Source organism: Bos mutus, chromosome 10, assembly GCF_027580195.1.
Source record: "Bos mutus isolate GX-2022 chromosome 10, NWIPB_WYAK_1.1, whole genome shotgun sequence".
In the NCBI taxonomy this organism is placed as follows: domain Eukaryota; kingdom Metazoa; phylum Chordata; class Mammalia; order Artiodactyla; family Bovidae; genus Bos; species Bos mutus.
This window is the reverse complement of record NC_091626.1, coordinates 93,506,084-93,530,698: the sequence shown is the minus strand read 5'-3', so window position 1 is coordinate 93,530,698 and position 24,615 is coordinate 93,506,084. Positions and strand designations below refer to the sequence as shown.

Here is a 24,615-nt window from a genome sequence, read left to right as displayed (position 1 = left end):
CCCATAATAGTCTTTCTAGTCACATACTTCCTAATTATAGTATTTGTCAAGGACATCACAAATATAAAACAACAATATTTATGTATTTAGATCAAAATGAACAACGATTAATGCACAAAACCAAAATTCTAAGACTTTTTTGGGTGCTAAATAATATACCCTATGTTCCACTTTAATAGGCATCTTTCCAAAAAAGACAAAATACACAGAAGAACTCATTGCCAAATCCCACTGTCTGATATTCGGACCATGCTAATGGTTTTCCTACAAAAGGAAAAACATAATGTTCCATAGCCATTTTCATTTATCTGTTATATTTTAAAGAATTTTTTGTGTGTTTAATCAATGTGAGTATAAACACATCCCTTTCTTTAAACTGATTCGTCGTATCATCCTATGTTTTTATTTGCCCAGTTTAAAAGCTATGCTAAGGAAAGAAAATTGCATTATTGATTGTCATAGCAATTTGTCAAGCAAGCTATTAGAATATAGCCATTCACTGAAGGCTTGTTCTAGTTTAGTAAATTGAAACCAATTGACATACAAAATTTTACCTGCATTATAATCACCAGTAAGCCAATTTTATGCTGTCTAAATCTTCATCAAAATGTTACAGATTTCAGCATATCATTTCTATTGCCAGCAAAGGAGTAGCAGAGACCAGATTTACACCTGAATCAAACAAAAACACAGGCAAAACATGAAACAAAGCTTTTCAAGACAGTAGATATCAGACAAAGAAGGACAGAGGAACAAGGAAACACAGTAATCCCTTGAATTGCCACAACTCACTGCCTTGGGAGCGTTTCCAGGCCATGGTACAAGGGGAAGGAACTCAGAAATAACCCAGTAGATGCTCTGAAGTGAGGAAACCAGAGCTGAGGGTCAGAGAGAATCAATGTAGCTGGAGTTTGCAGAACAAATCAGAGTGGAGAGAGCTACATAAAGGGTAAACTCCAGAGAATCCTATGGAGTGTTCAGCAGAGGATGAATCATCCCGTTTATGGGAAGAAACTGAGGCTAGAGAAAGAAGTACCTTACCAGTCTGGAGGGAAATGTTCTTGTCACTCACAGGACCAGGAGCAGTGACTAATCCCACCTGTCAGGTTGAAACACCACATAATCCATGGAGCATTAGGTAGAAAATACTCAGAAGAGTCTTGTCTCAGGGCTGGGAAGTAATTAGCAACAGATTAAATGGTACTCTGGTCCCACCTAACAAACTTTGAAAGCAAGATCCAAAAATACCAAAGTTTCCAAATAATTCAATCCTGTGTGTGCATGCTAAGTCACTTCAATTGTGTCTGATTCTTTGAGACCCTATGGAGTAAAGCCCTCCAGGCTCCTCTGTCCATGAGGATTACCCAGGCAAGAATACCAGAGTGGGTTGCCATTTCCTCCTCCAGAGGATCTTCCTGACCCAGGGATCAAACCTGTGTCTCTTATGTTTCAGGTACCGGCAGGCGGATTCTTTATCACTAGCATCACCTGGAAATAATATCTGATGACAAATCTCAAGTTTATGTGAAATCACATAATTCAGCACCAATAGTGTTACAATTTACACTAGCCATTCAAATAAAGTCATCAGGCATATAAAAAAAATGAAAGTGCAACCCATTTAAAGAGGAAAGCTAAACTGATTCAGAACTGACAAACACGTCAGAATTGTTAAACGTTGCCGTCGGTTGAATTCCATATCTTGAAATTCAAACACCTGGTACCTGTGAATGTGACTTCATGTGGAAATAGAATCTTTGCAGTTACATTGAAGTTACAGTGGATTACGGTAGACCATAATCTAATGACTGTTGTCCTCCACAGGAAAAGAGAAATTTGGACACAGAAACACACAGAACATCTTGTGATGACAGAGGGAAATCGAAGTGATGAAAGTCAAGAGATACCAAGGATTATTGGCAACCATCACGAGCTGGAAGAGACAATGAAGGATCCTACCCAGGAGCCTTCAAAGAGGGAATACCCCTGCCAACACCTTGACTTTAGACTTCAAGCCTCCAGAACTGGGAGTGAATTAATTCTTGTTGTTTTAAGCCTCCAAGTTCATGGTGCTTTTGTTTCAGCAGCCCCAGGAAACTAATTCAGACATCAAAGCAGTTACTGTGTTTCAGATGTTCAGAAAGTTACACAGACACAGGGGGAAAAAAATACATTAAACCCCAAACTGAACTTCTAGATATGAAAACTTTACCTGATATGAAAAATACACTGGCAAGACTAGTAGCAGATTAACTGTTTCAGCAAAAGAGAAAAAGAATACCAATTTGAGATGTCCCTGGTGGTCGAGTGGCTAAGACACCATGCTCCCAAAGCAGGGGCCATGACACAACCAAGCGGCCTCATGCCATAACAAAGACCCTGTACTGACAAATACAGAAGCAAAAATATTTTTAAAATAATACTGAGTTTGTAAACATAGTAAAAGAAGCTGTCTAAATAAAAAAAATAGAAAAAGATTTAAAAAGCATCAGTGAGCTCTTTGTGGCACACTTCAGCCTAATGTAAGTGTAATAATTGGAATCTCCAAAAAAAATAGAGAGAGATAAGGGGATAGAGGAAGTATATGAAGAAATAATGCCTGAAATGTTTTCAGATTAAAAAAAAAAAACCATAAAATGCACAAATCCAAGACCCAAAAAATACTGCAAAGAAATAAGAAGAAAAATACATCAAGGAGCATGATAATCAAATGACTCTCAACCAGTGATAGCAAAAGTCTTAAAAGCATCTTAACAGAAAAAAAAAAGTATGTTGCAAAAGAAGAAAATTATGACAGAAGATTTTCCCTTGGAAATATTGCAAGCAAGAATACAATGAAGCAATATTTCTTAAGTACTGAGATGAAAAAATACTGTCATTCTATAATCCTATACCAAGAAATTATATCCTGTAAAAATGAAAGCAATATCAACACTTCTCAGACACTCAAAAGCTGGAATAATTTATAACCAGCAGATCTGCACTGCAGTAAATGTTAAAGTCTTTCAAGCAAAATCAAAGTGACATCAGTGGAAAATATGGATCTATATACACTCAGAGATGAAGACCAGCAAAGGTAACTAAATGAGTCTTTTCTCATGACTTAAATTTCCTTGAAAAATAATTGGTTATGTTAACAAAGATAATAACAATGTATTGTAGAGTTTACAGCTTATGCATAGGTAAAATGTATGGCAAGAGAAGCATAAAGGCCAGGAAAGGAGAATACTGGAGTGGGTGTTGTTGTTGTTCAGTCACTCTTGTGTCCGACTCTTTGCAACCCCACAGACTGCAGCACGCCAGGCCTCCCTGTCCATCACCACCTCCTGGAGCTTGCTCCAACTCATGTCCATTGAGTCACTGATGCTATCCAATCATCTCGCTCTCTGTCGTCCCCTGCTCCTCCTGCCTTCAATCTTCCTCAGCTTCAGGGGCTTTTCTAATGGGTCAGTTCTTCACATCAGGTGGCCAAAGTATCGGAACTTCAGCATCAGTCCTTCCAATGAATATTCAGGACTGATTTCCTTACGATTGACTGGTTGGATCTCCTTGCAGTCCAAGGGACTCTCAAGAGTCTTCTCCAGCACCACAGTTCAAAAGCATCAATGTTTCAGCACTCAGCCTTCTTTATGATCCAACTCTCACATCCATACATGACTACTGAAAAACCATAGCTTTGACCATATGGATCTTTTGTCAGCAAAGTAATGTCTCTGCTTTTAAATATGCTGTCTAGGTTTGTCATAGCATTTCTTCCAAGGAGCAAGTATCTTTTAATTTCATGTCTGCAGTCACCATCTACAGTGATTTTGGAGCCCAAGAAAATAAAGTCTGTCACTGTTTCCACTGTTTCCCCATCTATTTGCCATGAAGTGATGGGACCAGATGCTATAATCTGCCGGGAGCCGGCGAGAGACATTCCACTCGTGACAAAGATCATGAGGAAGGAGGCTCGGCATACGCAAAGGCGGGATCAAGTCTCAGGAGTCCCCCCGGATATTCTCGAGCATCTACCCCCAAAAAACCAGAGTCTGCCTACTTTATTGCTTTGTGCTCTCACCTCTGACTTTACTGGGGGCTGTCCCCCACCACCATCTCGCTCTCTCTGTCAGAGTTAACTTACAGCTCCAATTAATAAAAGTTCCTGGGCAATTAGGAGTGTTTAAATCCAAACCCCTCAGATGGCTGTCTAACTCGCCTGACAAGTTTACCTGGACTCCTACAGCTATGCATAGGATTGTTTACAGTCTCCCAGCCTCGAGAGGCACGGGAAGCTTAAGATATTCAAATAGCTTAGAGCCTCTCAGAGAGTTAGAAACTGTCAGAATAAAACTAGTAAAAGATTTCATTGATGAACCAATGCTTGTTGCCAAGTTTTCACATCCCCTGAATTGTATCCTTGAATGTGTATTAATTAATATAGTTGGTATGTAGAAAAAATAAGTAGTGGCCTTGGTGTTAGTAACTTTAGACCCTTAAGGTAATAAATTCTTTCCTTTGTTGTAAACCCATTACACATCCGCCCTATAGGAATGCAATTTTATCTTCGGAAGATGGCGCCAAACCTTAAAATAATTACTCTTAGAGAAAATAAGTCTATGTTGATAAGTCTTTGTCAAGAGTCATAAAATGTTAATAAGCCTTCTGGCCAGAAGATGATGTAAATCACCTAAACCATTTGTATACGATAAATTTGCAGGAAAGAAACCCTGGTTTTTGATAAGGATCAAAGACTGCTGACTTTGCATCCCCTATTATCCTCTATGTGTAACTTAGGGTATATAAGCCCCTGTTGAAAATAAAGCTACGGGCCTTGCTCATCAAAGCTTGGTCTCCCCATGTCATTCTTCCCCTCAATTTCCAGCTGAGTCTCCATCTGGAGCGTGGATATCCTCTGCGACCATTTATTTGCCTGGGCTTCTAAGACCCACTGGAAAAGGTGTCTAAGGTGGGGCACCTTCCGCTATTTGAGAGGGCGCCTGCAGCCTCCATGGTCAGAGCTAACCTGGTGTCACAGGTTATATTGATTTTCTGTGTAAACCAAGCTACTCAGTTTCTTTTCTCCACTGAATTTTCCTACTGAGCTATCCTCATTCTATTACTCTTTATATCTTTGATAAATAAATAGGTCGCCGAAGCTGTCTCTCCTTCGAATACCCTGGATCAGCCAGGGCTGGACCTCGGCAATAATCCATGGACTGTCCACCAGGCTCCTCTGTCCATGGAGTCCTCCTGACAAGAATACTGGAGTGGGTAACCATTCCCTTCTCCTGGGGATCTTCCTGACCTAGGAATCAAACCTGGATATCCTGCATTGCAGGCAGATTCTTTAATATCTGAGCCACCAGGGAAGCCCTAATACTGTTGTAGGGTTTTTAAACCCTATTTAAAGTAGTGTAATATCACTTACTAGTAAACTCTGATAAATTAAAGGTGTACACTCTAAGCCCTAAAGCAACTATAATAACCAAGCAAAGAGTTATAGCTAAAAGTCAACAAAGAAGATAAAATGGAATAATAAAAACTCCTGAATTACACAATGGGGGAAGAAGAGGGTGGGACAAATAGAGAGAGTAACATTGAAACATGTATATTGCCATGTGTAAAATAGATCGGCAGTGGAAATTTGCTCTGTGATGCAGGCTTTCCCGGTGGATCAGCTGGTAAAAAATTCGCCTGCAAAGCAGGAGACCCTGGTTCAATTCCTGGATTGGGAAGATCCCCTGGAGAAGGGATAGGCTACCCACTCCAGTATTCTTGGGCTTCCCTGGTGGCTCAGATGGTAAAGAATCTGCCTGCAATGTGGGAGACCTGGTTTCAATCCGTGGGTTGGGAAGATCCCCTGGAAGAGGGCACAGCAACTCACTCCAGTATTCTGGCCTGGAGAATTCCATGGAAAGAGAAGCCTGGTGGGCCACAGTCCATGGGGTTGCAGCTGCTGCTGCTGCTGCTGCTGCTGCTAAGTTGCTTCAGTCGTGTCCAACTCTGTGTGACCCCATAGATGGCAGCCCACTCGGCTCCCCTGTCCCTGGGATTCTCCAGGCAAGAACACTGGAATGGGTTGCCATTTCCTTTTCCAATGCATGAAAGTGAAAAGTGAAAGTGAAGTTGCTCAGTCATGTCTGACTCTTCGCAACCCCGTGGACTGTATCCTACCAGGCTCCTCCATCCATAGGATTTTCCAGGCAAGAGTACTGGAGTGGGGTGCCATTGCCTTCTCCCTGGGGCTGCAGAGTTGGACACAACTGAGCAACTAAGCACAGCACAGCAGCAGGGAGCTCAAACCCAGTGCTCTGTGACTACCTAGAGAGGTGGGAAGGGGTGGGAAGTGGGAAACAGGTTCAAGACAGAGGGGACATATGTATGCCTATGGCTGATTCATGATGATGTAACAGAAACCAACACAGTATTGTAAAGCAATTATCCTCCAATTAAAAATGAATTAATTTTAAAAAATTCCTGAATTAATCCAAAGAGGTTAAAGAAAGGGAAAAAGGGATCAAAGAACAGATGGGGAAAAATAGAAAGCAAGAAACAAGGTTACAAACTTAAACCTAATATCAATAGTGATATCAAATGTACATAATCTATGGGATGGGAAGTGGATCATTGGCTTCCCCAGGGTTCCATCCCTAGTTTGGGAAGATCCCCTGGAGAAGGGAATGGCTACCCGCTCCAGTATTCTGGCCTGGAGAATCCCATGGGAATGTAAATGATCTCCAGTGATCCACCCCATCCCACCCCTCTAGGTAGTCACAGAGCACAGAGCTCCCTGCTGCTGTGCTGTGTGGTGCTTAGTCGCTCAGTCATGCCCGACTCTTTAGGACCCTGGGGAGTCTAGCCCGTCAGTCTCCTTTGTCCATGGAATTCTCCAGGCAAGAATACTGGAGTGGGTTGCCATTTCCTCCTCCAGGGAAATGATCTATACCATCCAAATAAAAGGCAAAGATTAAAAGCAAAACCCAACTCTGCTCTTTATAAGAAATGTGCCTTAAATATAAGGATGCAAAGAGGTTGAAGTAAAAGTATAGAAAAAGAATAACATGGTAACACTAAACAAAAGAAAGTTAGATTAGCTCTATCAATAACAAGAAAAAAAGTAAAGAGAAAAGGCATTCACGAGGGATTAAAAAGTGCATTTAATAATGATAAAGGCATTGATTCACCTAGAAAATAAAAGCGTTCTAAACATTTCTATATTTAATAATAGGACTTCAAAATATAGTAATCAAAAACTAATAGAAATACAACAGAAAAAAAGACAAATCCCTAATTGCAGTTAAAAAGATTTTACTAACCATGTCTCAATAACTGACATAACAAGTAGACAGGAAAATCACCAAAAATATAGACTTGAACAATACTGTCAACAACTTGATGTGTTGACATTTGTAGAACCCATTCAGAATATATGTTTTCTTCAAATGCATACTGAACATTTATCAAAATATACCTTACTCTGAGTCTCACTAAATTGAAAAGCTGTCAAGTCATATAACCTATGTTCTCTCTCTACAATGAAATAAATTCAGAAACCAATAACAGAACAATATGTGGAAAATACCTAAATATTTGGAAACTAAATAACACCTTTCTAAATGACTCAGAAACCAAAGAAGAAACAAACAAAAAATTAGGAAGTATCGGGTCAGGAAGATCCCCCGAAGAAGAAAATGACAGCTCACTCCAGTATTCTTGCCTGGGAAATCCCTTGGATGGAGGGGCCTGGTGGCCTACAGTCCATGGGGTCGCAAAGAGTCGGACACGACTGAGCACAATGACAACAAAGAAAGTATTGTAAGCTGAATGAAAACAAAATTACAAGAGATCAGAACTTACGAGATGTCTCTAAAGCAGTACTTACAGAGAAAACCTACAGAGCAGTAAATATGATTTTTTTAACGGTCTCAAATCAATGACCCCAGCCTTCATCTTAAGAAACTAAGAAGAGCAAATTAAACCCAATAGATGCAAAAGAAAAGAGTTAATAAAGATCTGAGCATATATCAATGAATAGAACATAGAGAAAAAAAATAGAGAACCCCATGAAACAAAAATTTGCCTCCTTGGGAATATTTATAAAATTGATAAACCTCTAGACATAATTGTCAAGAAAGAGAAAAGACACAAATACCAGTATCAGGTATGAGAGTGCTGACATTACACCAGATTATACAAATACAAAGAGGTTAAAAGAATATTGTGAACACATTTATGACATAAATTCAAAAATTTAGATAAAATGGACAAATCCATCATAAGACACAAACTGTTAAAGCTACTTCAGGAAGAATTAGATAATCTGAACAGCCCTACATCTAGTTTTAGAAATTTAACTTGTGGTTAAAAATCTTCCAACAGGTGAAACTCAATCTCCAGATAGCTTCACTGGTGAATTCTACCACATAATTAAGAAAGAAGTAATATCAATTCCACACAAACTCATGCAAATCTGAAGAGGAGGGAATATTTTCAAACTTATCCTATCATGGCAAAATTATCCTTATACCAAAACTAAACAAAAACATTATAAAGAAAGAAAATAACAGACCATTATCACTGGTTAACGTCTATGGAAAAATGACAACCAATTTTTAGAAAATTTAATCAAAATATAAGTAAACTTGATACATTAAGATCAAGTGGGGTTCTTCCCTGGAATGCAAGATGAGTTAAACATTCAAAAATCAATCTCTATGATTCACCACATCAACAAACTAAAAAAAGAAAAATGCTGACTCATCTCAACAGATGCAGAAAAAGCATTTGATAAAATCTAATATCAATTCTTGATTTAAAAAAAAAAACTCTAAGAAAAGGAGAAATAGAAGGAGACTTCTCAATTTGATAAAAAGCATCAATGGAAACTGCATAGGCGACATCATATTTCGTGATGAAAGAATGATCTCTCCCATGCGATTAGGAACAAGATGATATCTGCCCTTATTCTTTCCACTAAAAATTGTACTGGAGTTTTTAGCCTGTGCAGTCAGATAAGAAAAAGAAATGAGAAGACTCCAGCTGTGAAAAAAGTAGACTGTCTATTCTCAGACCACACAATTCATCTATGTAGATAATTGGATGTAATCTATGAAACAGCTTCCAGAATTAATACATGAATTTAGCAATATTACAGCCAAGCTATCAGATATCGGCAGCCCTTGCTGTCATTTTGTTTGCAACCTCACACTAGACCTTAAACCAGAACATCCAGTTAGGCCACTCCCAAATTGCCCCACAGAAACTCTGAGATAATAAGTGTTGTTTTAAGCCAATACATTTTAGGGCTATTGATTATGCTGCAACAGATTACTAATATAGGCATTGCTTGTGATGGGCAAGTTGGATTTAGTAAAGGCAGAGGAACCAGAGATCAAATTGCCAACATCCATTGGATCACTGAAAAAAAAAAAAAAAGAGTTCCATAAAAGCATCTACTTCTGCTTTATTGACTATGCCAAAGCCTTTGACTGTGTGAATCACAGCAAACTGTGGAAAATTCTTCAAGAGACAGGAATACCAGACCACCTGACCTGCCTCTTGAGAAATGTGTATGCAGGTCAAGAAGCAACAGTCAGAACTGGACATGGAACAACAGACTGGTTCCAAATAGGGAAAGGAGTACGTCAAGGCTATATATTGTCACCCTGCTTATTTACTTACATGCAGTGTGTGTGTGTATGTGTGTGTTAGTTGCTTAGTCCAATTCTGAGCGACTCTTTGCGTCTGAGATCCCATGGACTATAGCCCGCCAGACTTCTCTGTCCATGAGGTTCTCCAGGCAAGAATACTGGAGTGGGTTGCCATTCCCTTCTCCAGAGGAACTTCCTAACCTAGGGATTGAACCCTTGTCTCCTGTGTCACAGGCAGATTCTTTACCGCTTGAGCTACAGGGAAGTCTTACATGCAGAGTACATCATGCCAGGCTAGATGAAGCACAAGCTGGAATCAAGATTCCTGGAAGAAATATTAACTTCAGATATGCAGATGACACCACCCTTATGGCAGAAAGCAAAGAAGAACTAAAGAGCCTGTTGATGAAAATGAAAGACTAGAGTGAAAAAGTTGGCTTAAAACTCAAAATTCAGAAAACTAAGATCATAGCATCCAGTCCATCATTTCATGGCAAATAGAAGGGGAAACAAAGGAAAGAGTGAGAAACTAGTTTTTTGGCTCCAAAATCACTGCAGATGGTGACTGCAGCCATGAAATTCAAAGATGCTTGCTTCTTGGAAGAAAAGCTATGACCAACCTAGCCAGCATATTCAAAAGCAGAGACATTACTTTGCCAACAAAGGTCCGTCTGGTCAAGGCTATGGTTTTTCCAGTGCTCATGTATGGATGTGAGAGTTGGACTGTAAAGAAAGCTGAGTGCTGAAGAACTGATGCTTTTGAACTGCGGTGTTAGAGAAGACTGTTGAGAGTCCCTTGGACTGCAAGGAGAGCCAATCAGTCCATTCTAAAGGAATTCAATCAGTCCTGAATATACGCTGGAAGGACTGATGCTAAAGATGAAACTCCAATACTTTGGCCACCTGATGCGAAGAACTGACTCATTGGAAAAGATCCTGATGCTGGAAAAGATCGAAGGCGGGAGGAGAAGCAGACAACAGAGGATGAGATGGTTGGATGGCATCACCGACTCAATGGACATAAGTCTAAGTAAGCTCCGGGAGTTGGTGATGGACAGGGAGGCCTGGCGTGCTGCAGTCCATGGGGTCACAAAGAGTCAGACACGACTGAGTGACTAAACTGACTGTGCATTCATTTAACGTTGATTATTATTTCCTAACTCTGCATTAGGCATTGTTCCTAGTGTTAGGGATACAGTGGCCAAAAAAGAAAAAACAAAAATCAGCAAGGTTCCTGCTTTCATGGTGCTTATATTTGGATGGTGATGGGAGAGCAGCAAAAGACAGGAATAAATGAGTAAACTAGTCATAATAGTAGCCAGAGATAAGTGCTTTGGTGAGGTAATATGATAGGAGGATCATTACTTGAGACAGGATTTTCAGGGAAAAGTTTCTAAGGAGGTGATATTTAAACCAAGACAGAAGATCTGAGGACAGATTGCTCCAGGCAGAGTTCAACAATGACAAAGGACTAGAGGTGATAATAAACTTGTCTCATTCCAGGCCCAGCAAAGTGATAATAAGGGCCAGCTCTTGAAAAACAGGGAAAACAAGGAAAGCCAGCAAACTCGGCTTCTAGGTCAAACCCTGCCCAAGGCCTGTTGCCATATAGCCTACAACCTAAGAATGCTTTTCACATTTTTAGAGGGTGTTCTATAAAAAGGAAGAAGGAAGAGAAGACGTGACAAAGATCCAACATGGCCCACAAAGTCTAAAACATGTACGAGATGGGTCTTTTGGAGAAGGCAATGGCACCCCACTCCAGTACTCTTGCCTGGAAAATCCCATGGACGGAGGAGCCTGGTAGGCTGCAGTCCATGGGGTCACTGGGATTCGGTCATGACTGAGCAACTTTACTTTCACTTTCATTTTCATGCATTGGAGAAGGAAATGGCAACCTACTCCAGTGTTTTTGCCTGGAGAATCCTAGGGACAGGGGAGACTGGTGGGCTGCTGTCTATGGGGTCGCACAGAGTTGGACACTACTGGAGTGACTTAGCAGCAGCAGCAGCAGCAGATGGTTCTTTACAGTATGAAGAGGCAAAAAGATAGGACACTCAAAAATGAACTCCCCAGGTCAGTAGGTGCCCAATGTGCTACTGGAGATCAGTGGAGAAATAACTCCAGAAAGAATGAAGGGGCTGAGCCAAAGCAAAAACAACGCCCAGTTGTGGATCTGACTGGTGATGGAAGTAAAGTCCAGTGCTGTATATATGACGCTGTAAAGAACAATATTACATAGGAACCTGGAATGTTAGGTCCATGAATCAAGGCAAATGGGAAGTGGTCAAACAGGAGATGGCAAGAGTGAACATCAACATTTAAGGAATCAGTGAACTAAAATGGGCTGGAATGGGTGAATTTAATTCAGATGACTATTATATCTACCACTGTGGGCAAGAATTCCTTAGAAGAAATGGAGTAGCCATCATAGTCAACAAGAGAGTCTGAAATGCAGTACTTGGGTGCAATCTCAAAAATGACAGAATGATCTCTGTTCGTTTCCAAGGCAAACCATTCAATATCACAGTAATCCAAGTCTATGACCCAACCAGGAACGCTGAAGAAGCTGAAGTTGAAGGTTCTATGAAGACTTATAAGACCTTCTAGAAATAATAACCAAAAAAGATGTCCTTTTCATATAGGGGACTGGAATGTAAAAGTAGGAAGTCAAGAGATACCTGCAGTAACAGGCAGGTTTGGCCTTGGAGTACAGAATGAAGCAGGGCAAAGACTAATAGAGTTTTGCCAAGAGAATGCACTGGTCATAGCAAGCACCCTCTTCCAACAACACAAGAGAAGACTCTAAACATGGACATCACCAGATGGTCAATACCAAAATCAGACTGATTATATTCTTTGTAGCCAAAGATGGAGAAGCTCTATATAGTCAGCAAAAACAAGACCAGGAGCTGACTATAGCTCAGATCATGAACTCCTTATTGCCAAATCCAGACTGAAATTGAAGAAAGTAGGGAAAACCACTAGACCATTCAGGTATGACCTAAATCAAATTCCTTACGATTATACAGTGGAAGTGAGATATAGATTCAAGGGGTTATATCTGAAAGACAGAGTGCCTGAAGAACTATGGACAGAGGTTCATGTCATTGTACAGGAGGCAATGATCCGGATATTCCCCAAGAAAAGCAATGCAAAAAGGCAAAATGGTTGTCTGAGGAGGCCTTACTAATAGCTGCAAAAGAGTAAAAGCAAAAGGCAAAGGGGAAAAAGATATACCCATCTGAATGCAGCATTCCAAAGAATAGAAAAGAGAGATAAGAAAGCCTTCCTCAGTGATCAGTGCAAAGAAACAGGAAAACAATAGACTGGGAAAGACTAGAGATCTCTTCAAGAAAATTAGAAATACCAAGGGAACATTACATGCAAAGATGGGCACAATAAAGGACAGAAATGGTATGGACCTAAGAGAAGCAGGATATATTAAGAAGAGGTGGCAAGAATACACAGAAGAACTATACAAAAAGATCTTCATGACCCAGATAACCATGATGGTGTGATCACTCACCTAGAGCCAGACATCCTGGAATGCGAAGTCAAGTGGGCATCACTACAAACAAAGCTAGTGAAAGTGATGGAATTCCAGCTGAGCCATTTCAAATTCTAAAAGATGATGCTGTGAAAGTGCTGCACTCAATATGCCAGCAAATTTGGAAAACTCAGCAGTGGCCATAGGACTGGAAAAGATCAGTTTTCATGCCAATTCCAAAGAAAGGCAATGCCAAAGAACGTTCAAACTACTGCACAATTGCACTCATTTCACAAACTAGCAAATTAATGCTTAAAATCCTCTAATCTAGTTTTCAATGGTACATGGACCAAGAACTTCCAGATGTTTAAGCTGGATTTAGAAAAGGCAGAGGAACCAGAGATCAAATTGCCAACATCCGTTGGATCATAGAAAAAGCAAGAGAGTTCCAGAAAAACATCTATTTCTGCTTTATTGACTATGCCAAAGCCTTTGACTGTGTGAATCACAACAAACTGGAAAATTCTGAAAGAGATGGGAATACCAGACCACCTGACCTGTCTCCTGAGAAATCTTTATGCAGGTTATAAAGCAATAGTTAGAACCAGATGTGGAACAACAGACTGGTTCCAAATAGGAAAAGGAGTACATCAAGGCTGTATATTGTCACCCTGCTTATTTAACTAACATGCAGAGTACATCATGAGAAACGCTGGGCTGGAGGAAGCACAAGCTGGAATCAAGATTGCCAGGAGAAATATCAATAACCTCAGATATGCAGACACCACCCTTATGGCAGAAAGCAAAGAACTAAAGAGTCTCTTGATGAAAGTGAAAGATGAGAGTGAAAAACAATGGTTTAAAACTCAGCATTAAAAAAAACAAGATTAGGGCATCCAGTTCCATCACTTCATGGCAAATAGATGGGGAAACAATGAAAACAGTGACAAGACTTTATTTTCTTGGGCTCCAAAATCACTGCAGATGGTGACTGCAGCCATGAAATTCAGTTACTTGTTCCTTGGGAAAAAAGCTATGATCAACCTTGTCAGCATATTAAATACCAGAGACATTACTTTGCCAACAGAGGTCCGTCTAGTCAAAGCTATGATTTTTCCAGTGGTCATGTATAGATGTGAGAGTTGGACCATAAAGAAAGAACAGTGCCAAAGTACTGATGCTTCTGAACTGTGGTGTTGGAGAAGACTCTTGAAGTCCCTTGGACTGCAAGGAGATCAAACCGGTCAATTGTATAGGAAATAAGTTCTAAATATTCATTGGAAGGACTGATGCTGAAGCTGAAGCTCCAATACTCTGGCCACCTGGCTTACTAGGAAAGACCCTGATGCTGGAAAAGATTGAGGGCAGGAGGAAAAGGGGACAACAGAGGGTGAGATGGTTGGATGGCATCACCAACTGGATGGACATGAATTTGGGTAAACTCTGGAAATTGGTGATGGACAGGGAAGCCTGGCATGCTGCAGTCCATGGGGTCACAAAGAGTCAGACATGACTGAGCAACTGAACTGAACTGATGGTTTGGAGAAGGCAATGTCACCCCACTCCAGTACTCTTGCCTGGAAAATCCCATGGACGGAGGAGCCTGGTAGGCAGTCCATGGGGTCGCTGGGAGTCGGACATGACTGAGCGACTTCCCTTTCACTTTCCACTTTCATACATTGGAGAAGGAAATGGCACCCCACTCCAGTGTTCTTGCCTGAAGAATCCCAGGGACGGGGGAGCCTGGTGGGCTGCCGTCTATGGGGTCGCACAGAGTCGGACACGACTGAAGCGACTTAGCAGCAGCATAGCAGGACTTTTAGAGAAGGACATGGCACCCCACTCCAGTATTCCTGCCTGGAGAAGCCTCATGGACAGAGGAGACTGGCGGGCTACAGTCTATGGGGTCACACAGAGTTGGAGACAACTGAGTAACTAATCACAAAGCAGGACTTTATTGATCAGTCTGTAGAATTTAAATCTAATTTTCTCTGAAAAAATTTTTATTTCTCCTTTTGATTGTGAAATAATGTTCCATCATATGGATGTATTAATATCATTCTTTGTTTATACATTACCTAGTGGAAGGACATTTGGGTGGTTTCCAGTTTGGGTGGAATACGAATAAAGTCATTACAAAAATTGAAATGCACATACTTAAACTTCACAGTTCAGTGAATTTTGTAAAATGTATGCATCCACCTATGTCCAGTCAAGATATAGAAAATTTCTATAACCCCCATAAGTTCTCTCCTGTCTTTTTCCAATCTCCCTAACCATAGTTCTGATTTTCTTTACCATAGCTTCTCCCCCATCCCAGAAGTTCATATAAGTGGAAGCATGTAATATGTGAGATGATATTCCCTTTACCTCAAGAAGAATTAGTAAGCAACAGGAAAACTTTTAAGAGAGAAACAGGCATAATCCAATTTCTATTTTGAATTATCTTGTTGGTTACTGCATGAAGAATGATGAATAGACAATAGTTTTCCCCTTGAGTCTTCTTTTTCTTCCCATCTTCTGGGGGGATCCATGGGGTCGATAATACTCCTGGGCAGACAAGAATTTATCAGGTGGGACTCAACTCCAGCATCACAGCACTGGATTCCGAGTTCTGTTTAAGCCACAGGCACTGATGCTGAAACTGAAACTGCCATACTTTGGCCACCTGATGAGAAGTGACTCATTGGAAAAGACCCTGATGCTGGGAAAGGCAGGGGGAGAAGGGGATGATAAGGGATGAGACGTTCCTCCTTGGAAGAAAAGCTATGAGCAACCTAGAGAGCACATTAAAAAGCAAAGACATTACTTTGCCAACAAAGGTCCGTCTAGTCAAGGCTATGGTTTTTCCAGTAGTCATGTATGGATGTGAGAGTTGGACCATAAAGAAAGCTGAGCACCGAAGAATTGATGCTTTTGAACTATGGTGTTGGAAAAGACTCTTGAGAGTCCCTTGGACAGCAAGGAGATCCAACCAGTCCATCCTAAAGGAAATCAGTCCTAAATATTCGCTGGAAGGACTGATGCTTAAGCCGAAACTGCAATACTTTGGCCACCTGATGTGAAGGACTGACTCATTGGAGAAGCCCCTGATGCTGGGAAAGATTTAAGGCGGGAGGAGAAGGGGACGACAGAGGATGAGATGGTTGGATGGCATCACCAACTCGATGGACATGAGTTTGAGCAAGCTCCGGGAGTTGGTGATGGACAGGGAGGCCTGGCGTGCTGCGGTCCATGGGGTGGGAAAGAGTGAGTGGGACACGACTGAGCGGCTGAACTGGACTGAACAGTTTCCTTCGTCCCCGGGTCTGCACACGAGGTGGCGCCAGAGTCCATCGCCTGCCGGGCCGTGCGCCGCGCTGAGAGCCGGGCCGCCGGGCCAGCCCGCGCTGCGATCTGCGCGAGTGTCGGCGCGCGCCCCGCGGGACCCGCGAGGATCCTGCGCGAGAGGCGCGCCCCGGCCGCATCGCGGGCTGGCCGGCCACGCGTGCCTGCCTCGGACCCTCGGGCAGAGGCGCCCTGGGCCAGGGAGAGCTGAAGTTCTGCGGGACCCGGGTCCTCCCCAGGAGGACAGTCCGTTCCACTGGAACTTTGTCAGTTTAGAGAGGGTGCGTGCGCGTGGATCCGGAGAGGCAGTTCCCTGGGGACCGCGCCCCACACGGGAAAATGGGGTGGCCAGTTGGGTTTAGGGACCAGCAAAGGAGGGAAAATCCAAACCAGGCTTTTTGGAGGAAGGCGAGGCGAAGAGCGCGTGGGGGCAGGTTGGAGGGCAGAGGGAGGCAGGGAACAGACGAGGCTGGGGGCGCGGAGAGCGAAGCCGGGGAGCTGGTTTGGGCGCAGGGTTGCCAGGGCGACGGAGCCCTTAAGTGCCTCTTCGGCGCCCTCTCCAGCCTCCGGCTTGGTGCTGAAGTCACAGCCCCATCGAGCCCTCCTCCCTCCCGCCCCGCGCCGTCTCTCCTGGCCCCGAGGAGCCCGAGGCGCAGAGGGATGAGAGGGAGGCGATCGCGGAGCACGCAGAGGTAGCCTGGGGCCCGGAGGACGATGCGGCCGACGCCCCTCCTGCGGCTGGCGCTGTTTCTGGTCCTGCCCAGCAGCCTCGGTGGGGAGAGGTGTCCGTCTCCGCCCTGCGAATGCCGCCAGGAGGACGACTTCAGAGTCACCTGCAAGGACATCCAGAGCATCCCTAGCTTACCCCCCAGCACGCAGACCCTGTGAGTACCTGGGGAGGACAGGGGGAACCCAGGGTCCCAGGCAGCTGGGGAAGGAGGCTGGAAGTGCGTAAAAAGAGCTTGAGAACAGGCCAGAGGGCGTGTGTGTGTGTGTGTGTGTGTGTGTGTGTGTGTGTGTGTGTCTGTGTGTGTAGTGAGTAAACACTCCATCCACCAAACGTGGGGTTGATGATACCCCAGTTATTCACAACGCAGAAAAAGTTAACAAAACTTTAGTACAAGATGAAAAGTGACAGTTTTCCTTTCTAAGAGAGTTGTTTTTCTGCATTTTGCCTGAGCCAGAATCTCAATTTTACTTAAAATGTAAACGAGCTTGCTGACAACTCAAGAACTGATCTTTTTTATCTTATTTTGGGTGATGAAAAATTGCAACAACAAAAAAAAGTGTTTCAATTTTTATAGTCTTTCTAGATGAGAACTTATCTTAGTAGGTTTCTTGAATCATCAAATAGTTGACGGAATTTAATCAGGGCTCTTTTTAAACGATTGTCTTTCAGCATCCATGGCCAATGGCTCCAGGACCCCTGTATATACTAAAATCCAAGGATATTCAAGTGGAGTATTGGCATATCACATATGCACATCCTCCTGTACACTTTAGAACACCTCTAGATTACTTGTAAAACCTAATACAGTCTAAATGTTATGTAAATAATGTTAAAAACAATGTAAATGCTGTGTCAGTAGTTGCCAGTGTGGGGGATATTCAAGTTATGCTTTTTGGAACTTTCTGGAATGCCCTCTACCCTACCCTTGAGTATATGCAATCCAGGGTTAGTTGAATCTACAGATGTAACACCTTCTGTATGGAATACCCTTTATACTTTGTATGAAGTTATATGCGTTACTTACTCAATGATGAACTATCCACTTCTTGTTGCTGTTTGGTCACTAAGTTGTGTCCAGCTCTTTTGCAACCTCATGGACTGTAGCCTGCCAGGCTCCTCTGTCCGTGGAATTTTCCAGGCAGGAATATTGGAGTGGGTTGCCATTTCCTTCTCCAGGGGATCTTCTCAACCCAGGGACCAAACCCAGGTCTCCTGCATTGGCAGGCAGATTCTTTACTACTGAGCTGCCTGAGAAGCCACGCCCACTTATGTAGCACATCCAGAAATCTCCTTTTGGATAAGCACGGTAGAGATAAAAAGAGATGAAATTTCAAATAATATATTTTTATCTGCATGTTAAATGTTACCAAATTAGAAGTTTAATATTAAATAAGCCTTGTGTGTAAAAGTGTTAGTCGCTCAGTCGTGTCTGACTCTTTGGGACCCCATGGACTGTGGCTCTTCAGGCTCTTTGACCACGGAATTCTCCGGGCTAGAATACTGGAATGGGTTGCCATTCCCTTCTCCAAGGGATCTTCCCAACTCAAGGCTCAAAGCTGGATCTCCTGCATTGCAGGCAGATTCTTTACTCCAGTATTCTTACCTGGAGAATCCCATGGACGGAGGAGCCTAGTGTGCTACAGTCCACAGGGTTGCAAAGAGTTGGACACGACTGAGCTACTTCACTTCACTTCTTTACTATCTGAGCCACAAGGAAAGCCCATTGTTCCTTAACACGCATTTAAGTCAATGACAATTGAGAGGATGATTGTAATTAAGAGAAGACTTTTTGGGGTGATCAGAAACAGAATGCTAAGAAAGAATAGTAAAGACAATCTTGTTTTCCTATTTACTTAACTGGTTAAACCCAGTTAAGGTCAGTAAGCACAAGTAGATAAATGGAAAGCAATGGCGAAGTTGTGCTTAAAATTCCCTCCAGCAGTTAGCAGTAGGTTATGAACATCTCAGCACAAGTATGTACTTCTGTGCAGCCTCCAAGTATTGCTTCATTGCCCGTGCTGCCACCCCAGAAGAAAAGCTGTTCTTAGCATTTTGATGTTTTGATGGAACCCTTGCATTGACTCCTTGCAGCTCCCGTGATAAAGTTCTTTTGTACAGCCTACAAGATCCTTTGAGACGTAGTCCAGTCTTTCAGACCTCATGGCTCATAGTCTGTCACACTTCAGGGGTAGAGTTTCTGCTACTGAACAGAATTTCTGGAACTTTCCCTCAAGTTCTATGCTCCCGCAAGCTGCTTTTGCCTTTCCTTCCGCATTCTAGTCCCTCTGCCTAAAGCGACTTTTCCCTTTTCCTCATCTGGCTGATTCCTACTCCAAGGTCCAGATTGGGGGTTAACTCCCTTCGGGAAGCCTCTCCTGGCCAATGACTCCTAGGCTCAGTGAGCTCTGTGAGCTCACATGTGAGCTCTGTGGGGTTCACAGCATCCTGTGCGTGAACCCCAGCCTCACCCCAACACACAGGTTTTCTGTAACTCGTTATCTCTTTGAGTGCCTGTATTAGAAGAAAATGAACTTGTCTAACCCAGGGACCCTGTCTTTCAGCCCTTGTTATTGTTGTTTAGTCACTAAGTCATATCTGAGTCTTTTGTGACCCCATGGACTATAGCCCACCAGGCTCCTTTCTCCAAGGGATTTCCCAGACCAGAATACTGCAGTGGGTTGCCATTTCCTTCTCCAGGGGATCTTCCTGACCCAGGGATCAAACCCCCATCTCCTGCTTGGCAAGAGGACTCTTGACCACTGAGACACCAGGGAAGCCCCATTTAACTGTAGAACTACTTTAATGCTCAAAAACAAAAACAAAACTTGTTAGGTGAATGAATGAACAAACAGATACGCTGGTCTCAGATTGTCCACCGTGTGTTGGGGGAATGGAGACCAGAGGCTTCATGGCTTCAGAGACTTCTTTCAAGGGAGCAGGGTTTCAAGAGTCATTGAAGAGCAGGGTGGCTCTGGCCACGGAAGGGAAGTGGGAGTCATCCTGTTTGATTTCCTCTGAACGATGAGGAGAAAGGTAATGTCAGAGAAGGAGCAATGGAATCAGAGTTGGAAGACATGTCTCTTTCCCCTTCTGTGGCTAACTGTGAAATTAGGTGAGATAATTTACGTGGGAGGACACACGTTTCCTTCAGGTTACAAGCAAGGGTTCCATCAGGTTCCTTCTGATGCCTGTGTTGTGATAAGAATAGTCTGCAATGAGACCAGTCTGTCTGAATCCACTGACTCCCTAGATAGAGACAGTGGTAGGGAGAGTCTGACCTTAAAAACGACGGGAAGACAGCCGGAAGCAGGGCAGGAGGGGCGCTCTTCTGAAGATTGACGTTATCATGAGATGGAGAAGAGAAAATGGATGAAAAGTATGGGGTGAATGGTATGCTAATGTAAACAGTGACCGCAACCCTGGGCAAAAGCAGCAAAACGATTTTTAAATCTTTGGGGGGCAGTAGAACTCTTTTGTGAAAGGCAAGCTTATAAGAGAAGTCAAATATGCAAAACTTAACACTCCCAGAGTGCTTATTACAGTATGGTACTTTATGGGCAGTTCTCAGTCCAGTCCTTTATGCCAACTAATTCGCTGAATCCTCACAAAATCCAGTCGAGCAGGTGATTTTATTACTCTCATTGTGTAGATGAGAACACTGAGGTACAAGAGAGATGAAGCAGTTGGCTCAGTGTCACACAGCTGGTAAGCGGTGGTACCAGGTACACCACAGAGCTATGCCTTGGGGCCCCATTGGCGGTGGAAAGTGGGTCTCACCCCGCCAGCTCTTTCTACTCAGTATGGTCGTGAGGCTTTGGAGAAAGAAGTCTGGAAGTTTGAGATGTCCAGTAAGCCACACATAACCTTGGGGGCTGTTGGCCTGAGAAATGTGCAGTCACTCAGAAAATAGGGAGTTAGGAAGAACAGAAAACAAGGGAAGAAAGGGGAAGGAAAGGAAGAGACAGGAGATGGGAGGGAGGGTGGAAAAGAAAGACCACATCCAAGTTTTATCATAGAAGGCTTTCCCTGGTGGAACAGACCAGATCCTTGTCATTAAAAACCCAACCTGGTGGTAACCCCTATTTTCAAACGTAGATGCTGTTTAACCACTGCTTAGTCAAGTTGCAAATTATCCTGGTGCCAAGAGCAGTTTTTCCTGAAGCTGCTTTCTATCCACATAACATGATGCTGAAGACATGGCCTCTTTCCTCATCATCCACACACCTGCCGGGTGGTCTGGACGGAAGTTATACCATCTGTGTTGTCACTGAAGCAGTGGTTCGAAATCGTTTCTTCCACTTCACCCCTGCCCCAGTGGGCACCGTACCCTCCCTTTATAACAGTGGTTCTCACTAGGTGACTAGTGATGGACAGCTGACATGCCTACTCCCCGGTGGAACATTCTAGAACCTTTGATGTACAAGTGGTTTGAAAAACTTGTTTCTTCCAACTGGCTTAAATGAAGTTCCTTAACTTAAATGAAACAAGCAGAATAAAATTCAGAATTTAAATGTTGATGTGAGACCGTCCCTTCTCTGGATGAGGAGGTGGATGGGGTTAGATGTCTGTTCTGGGTTTGTGTGGATTTTTCCTCAGGAAAATGCTGCTTTACTTTGCCTTGCCCTGTTGACCCACCTGCTTTCGTTTTGTGATGGGGACAATCACTGCCTCCACCCCCTCTATCTTTTGCCTTCCAGAGTCCAGCGCTTCAGTGGCATAACGGTTTGTCTATCACGTACTTGTCAGCCTTCAGTCAGGGTTCTGGAGGACCTTGTGTTTCTGAATTCTGAATTTTGTTTCAGTTTTTAAGTCATTTGGATTCTGGATCTGTGGCTCCAATTAGTGGTCTATCCTGGTGTTTTCTAAAAGGAAGACAGTAACTCACCGTCTTCAAGTGTGCTGCCTTATCTGCGCTCTACCTGTGATGTGATTTACTCAATATTTTTAGACTGATTCACATCTTTACCTAAAAGAAATTTGTTTAGAAGGCTTATGCTGTGAATATAACTGGAAATTCTCATGACTTGCTCCAAACAATGGGTAACCAGAAGACTGAATACCGCAAAAACAAAATGTAATTCTATTCTAGCTCAGTACTATTGTCTGTGAATGCTGTGAGCCTCGGGCGGCTTTTTCTTTGTTATAAAGGAAGAGTAATAGGTGTTCAAGAAATAGCAAAGAGATAGCAATCCACCATGGTGTCCTTCTGATATCAGGACTGAAAGACAATGGAAAGGGAATCGCTTTCTCCCTGTGTGATTCACTATTATTTAATGCCACGTGGACACTCCACCCAAAATAATCTTGAATATCTTCGCGTCACACCTGTTCTACCCCCAGGGACATGTGGATTAAGTCTACATTGCACAATTATTTTAGTCCCAATTAGTGGTCATAACTTGAATAACATTTGGTTCCCAACCTAAAGCAAAACCCTCTGCTTCGGCACCCAAGCAAGGATCAATACTATGTATCTTATAAAGGCAGCGTCACCCCACGCCTCCAGGCTCCGCGATTTATTCTCTGTTATTCTCTGTGCGTGGGTACACTCAAGGTTTTCATTGGTAAGTAACTGAAAACCCACTCTGTCTAGCTTAAGGAGAAAAGAAATGTTTTGAAAGAATTACATATAATTTACAGAATCATTGTAGAATCAGGCTCTGAAAATAGGCCAAGGCACACGGCAGGCAGGAAGTCGGAGCCACCGCCAACCATCTGCTGGGAACCACTCCATGGACAAGACCACAGTCGCAACTACAGGATGTCTGAAGTGCTGGGCCCCCGGCTGTATAGCCACTACACTCTCCATGTGCCACCACCAGTCATCTCTCAATCGTCCCTGCCTCTTTGAATCGCCAGCCAGAGAGTGATATCCTATATGAGAGCATCTGATTGTCTGGCAGAGGTGACCTGCTAATGTCCTGGCTGCTGGGGGTAAGAAGAGGGAGGTAGTTCCCCTCTCCCACTTTTGTTGTCAAAACTAACTTCCTTTGTAGAGTCAAGTAAAGCTCTAACAGACAGAATTTGTGTGTCTACAGACAAAATTATTTTGCACTGTTGTCAGCTATCTACAACCTACAGAGCTGTAAAATAGCTCTGGTTGAATCACACTCGAAATCTTAGAAGAATGTGCTCTGAATCAATGTATAATTTGCCCCTGAAGCACAGTTTTCCCCTGCAATGTATATAAAATGCTGAGAACAGTTACTGGCTCACAGGAGGCACTGACAAGTAAACTCAGTACAAAAAATAACTTTCTTTTCAACTTAAATCACAGGTTGAAATAAATTACTCAATAAAACATTTTAAATTCGAATTGCAAGAGCAATCTCTTATGCGTTCCAACAGGCTGAGTTCAAATAAGACAAATAGCCAAATCACCAAAGAAATTATGTTTGGGCATAATTTGGGATTTTTGTGTGACCCTAAGTATACATTTTGTGTTAACTATAACTCTTTTTGTTATAAATATTTTACTGCAAACAATGCTGAAATATATATTTTTTTAAAAACTTACTGACATTTGGGGGTGATATATTTCTCCAAAATACATTATTATGGTTACTTTCTGATGCCTCCCACTTAGCCTGTCCTTTGAATAGGCTAGAAGTTCACTGAATGTGGTTATTCTTCAATAGTTTAAAACCAGATTTTACAAGAGTCTAGGCCTCATATCTGACATTAAATCTTCCACACTGACCCTGTTTCCATTTTCACTGAAGCTGGTTAGTGTGTTTCTTTCATCTTTGGCCTTTCTTTACTGCAATTAAAAAAGTCATTGAAGAGAATTTCAAGTATGAACAAAGTGGTCCCATTTGTTCAAAGCTACACATTGGATTTTAAAAGGTTCCATTTAGATGTCAGACTACTTACTTTGCTTCATTTTTGTATGAATCTTTAAGGACATTTAGGGTGTTCCAGAAATGTTCAAAACAATTCTCTTCTTAAAATTACAAGCAGGCATTTGTGATTTTTCAAGCATCTTATAAATGTTACTGTCTTACATGTAGTGACATGTAAATATGCCCTAGATTTTTTTTACCATCAGAATAGTCCAGAAATTCAAATATTTCATCGTCATCCTAACTAAACTCCCCACACCCATTTTGCACCTGGAAAGAACTCACTGTGTCCCAATTTTTTCTTTCAAAAACACAATCCCTGTGTTTATATGATACACGAAGCTCTTGGCTTACATTTTGCAAGCATTAGCTTAATTTTACCCACACCCGAGTGTTATCATGATTACTCAACTCCAGTTAGGGGATTGAAATTGCCTCTTCTTATTGCCAGGTGCTACTTATATTTTGTTATTTCAGTCTTTTTGTGAGCTGAAAAACTAGAAGGCTAACTCTGGGGAAAGGAGGTAGACATGCGAATACACAGACTTTAAAGGGAGAGGGTAACTGGGGGGCTTTCCGGCAGCAAAGTCCTCA

General features: G+C 42.5%; 1 protein-coding gene across 1 annotated transcript in view; it reads left to right on the top strand.

Moving 5' to 3' along the window:
- Positions 1-17,051: 17,051 nt before the first annotated feature.
- The window catches only part of TSHR (thyroid stimulating hormone receptor), a 157,799-nt gene continuing 150,235 nt past the window's right edge, over positions 17,052-24,615 (top strand). Inside the window, exon 1 of the mRNA XM_070378547.1 lies at positions 17,052-17,333. Within this exon, the coding sequence (XP_070234648.1) occupies positions 17,164-17,333 (170 nt within the window). The 5' untranslated portion in view covers positions 17,052-17,163. The remainder of the gene's footprint in view (positions 17,334-24,615) is intronic.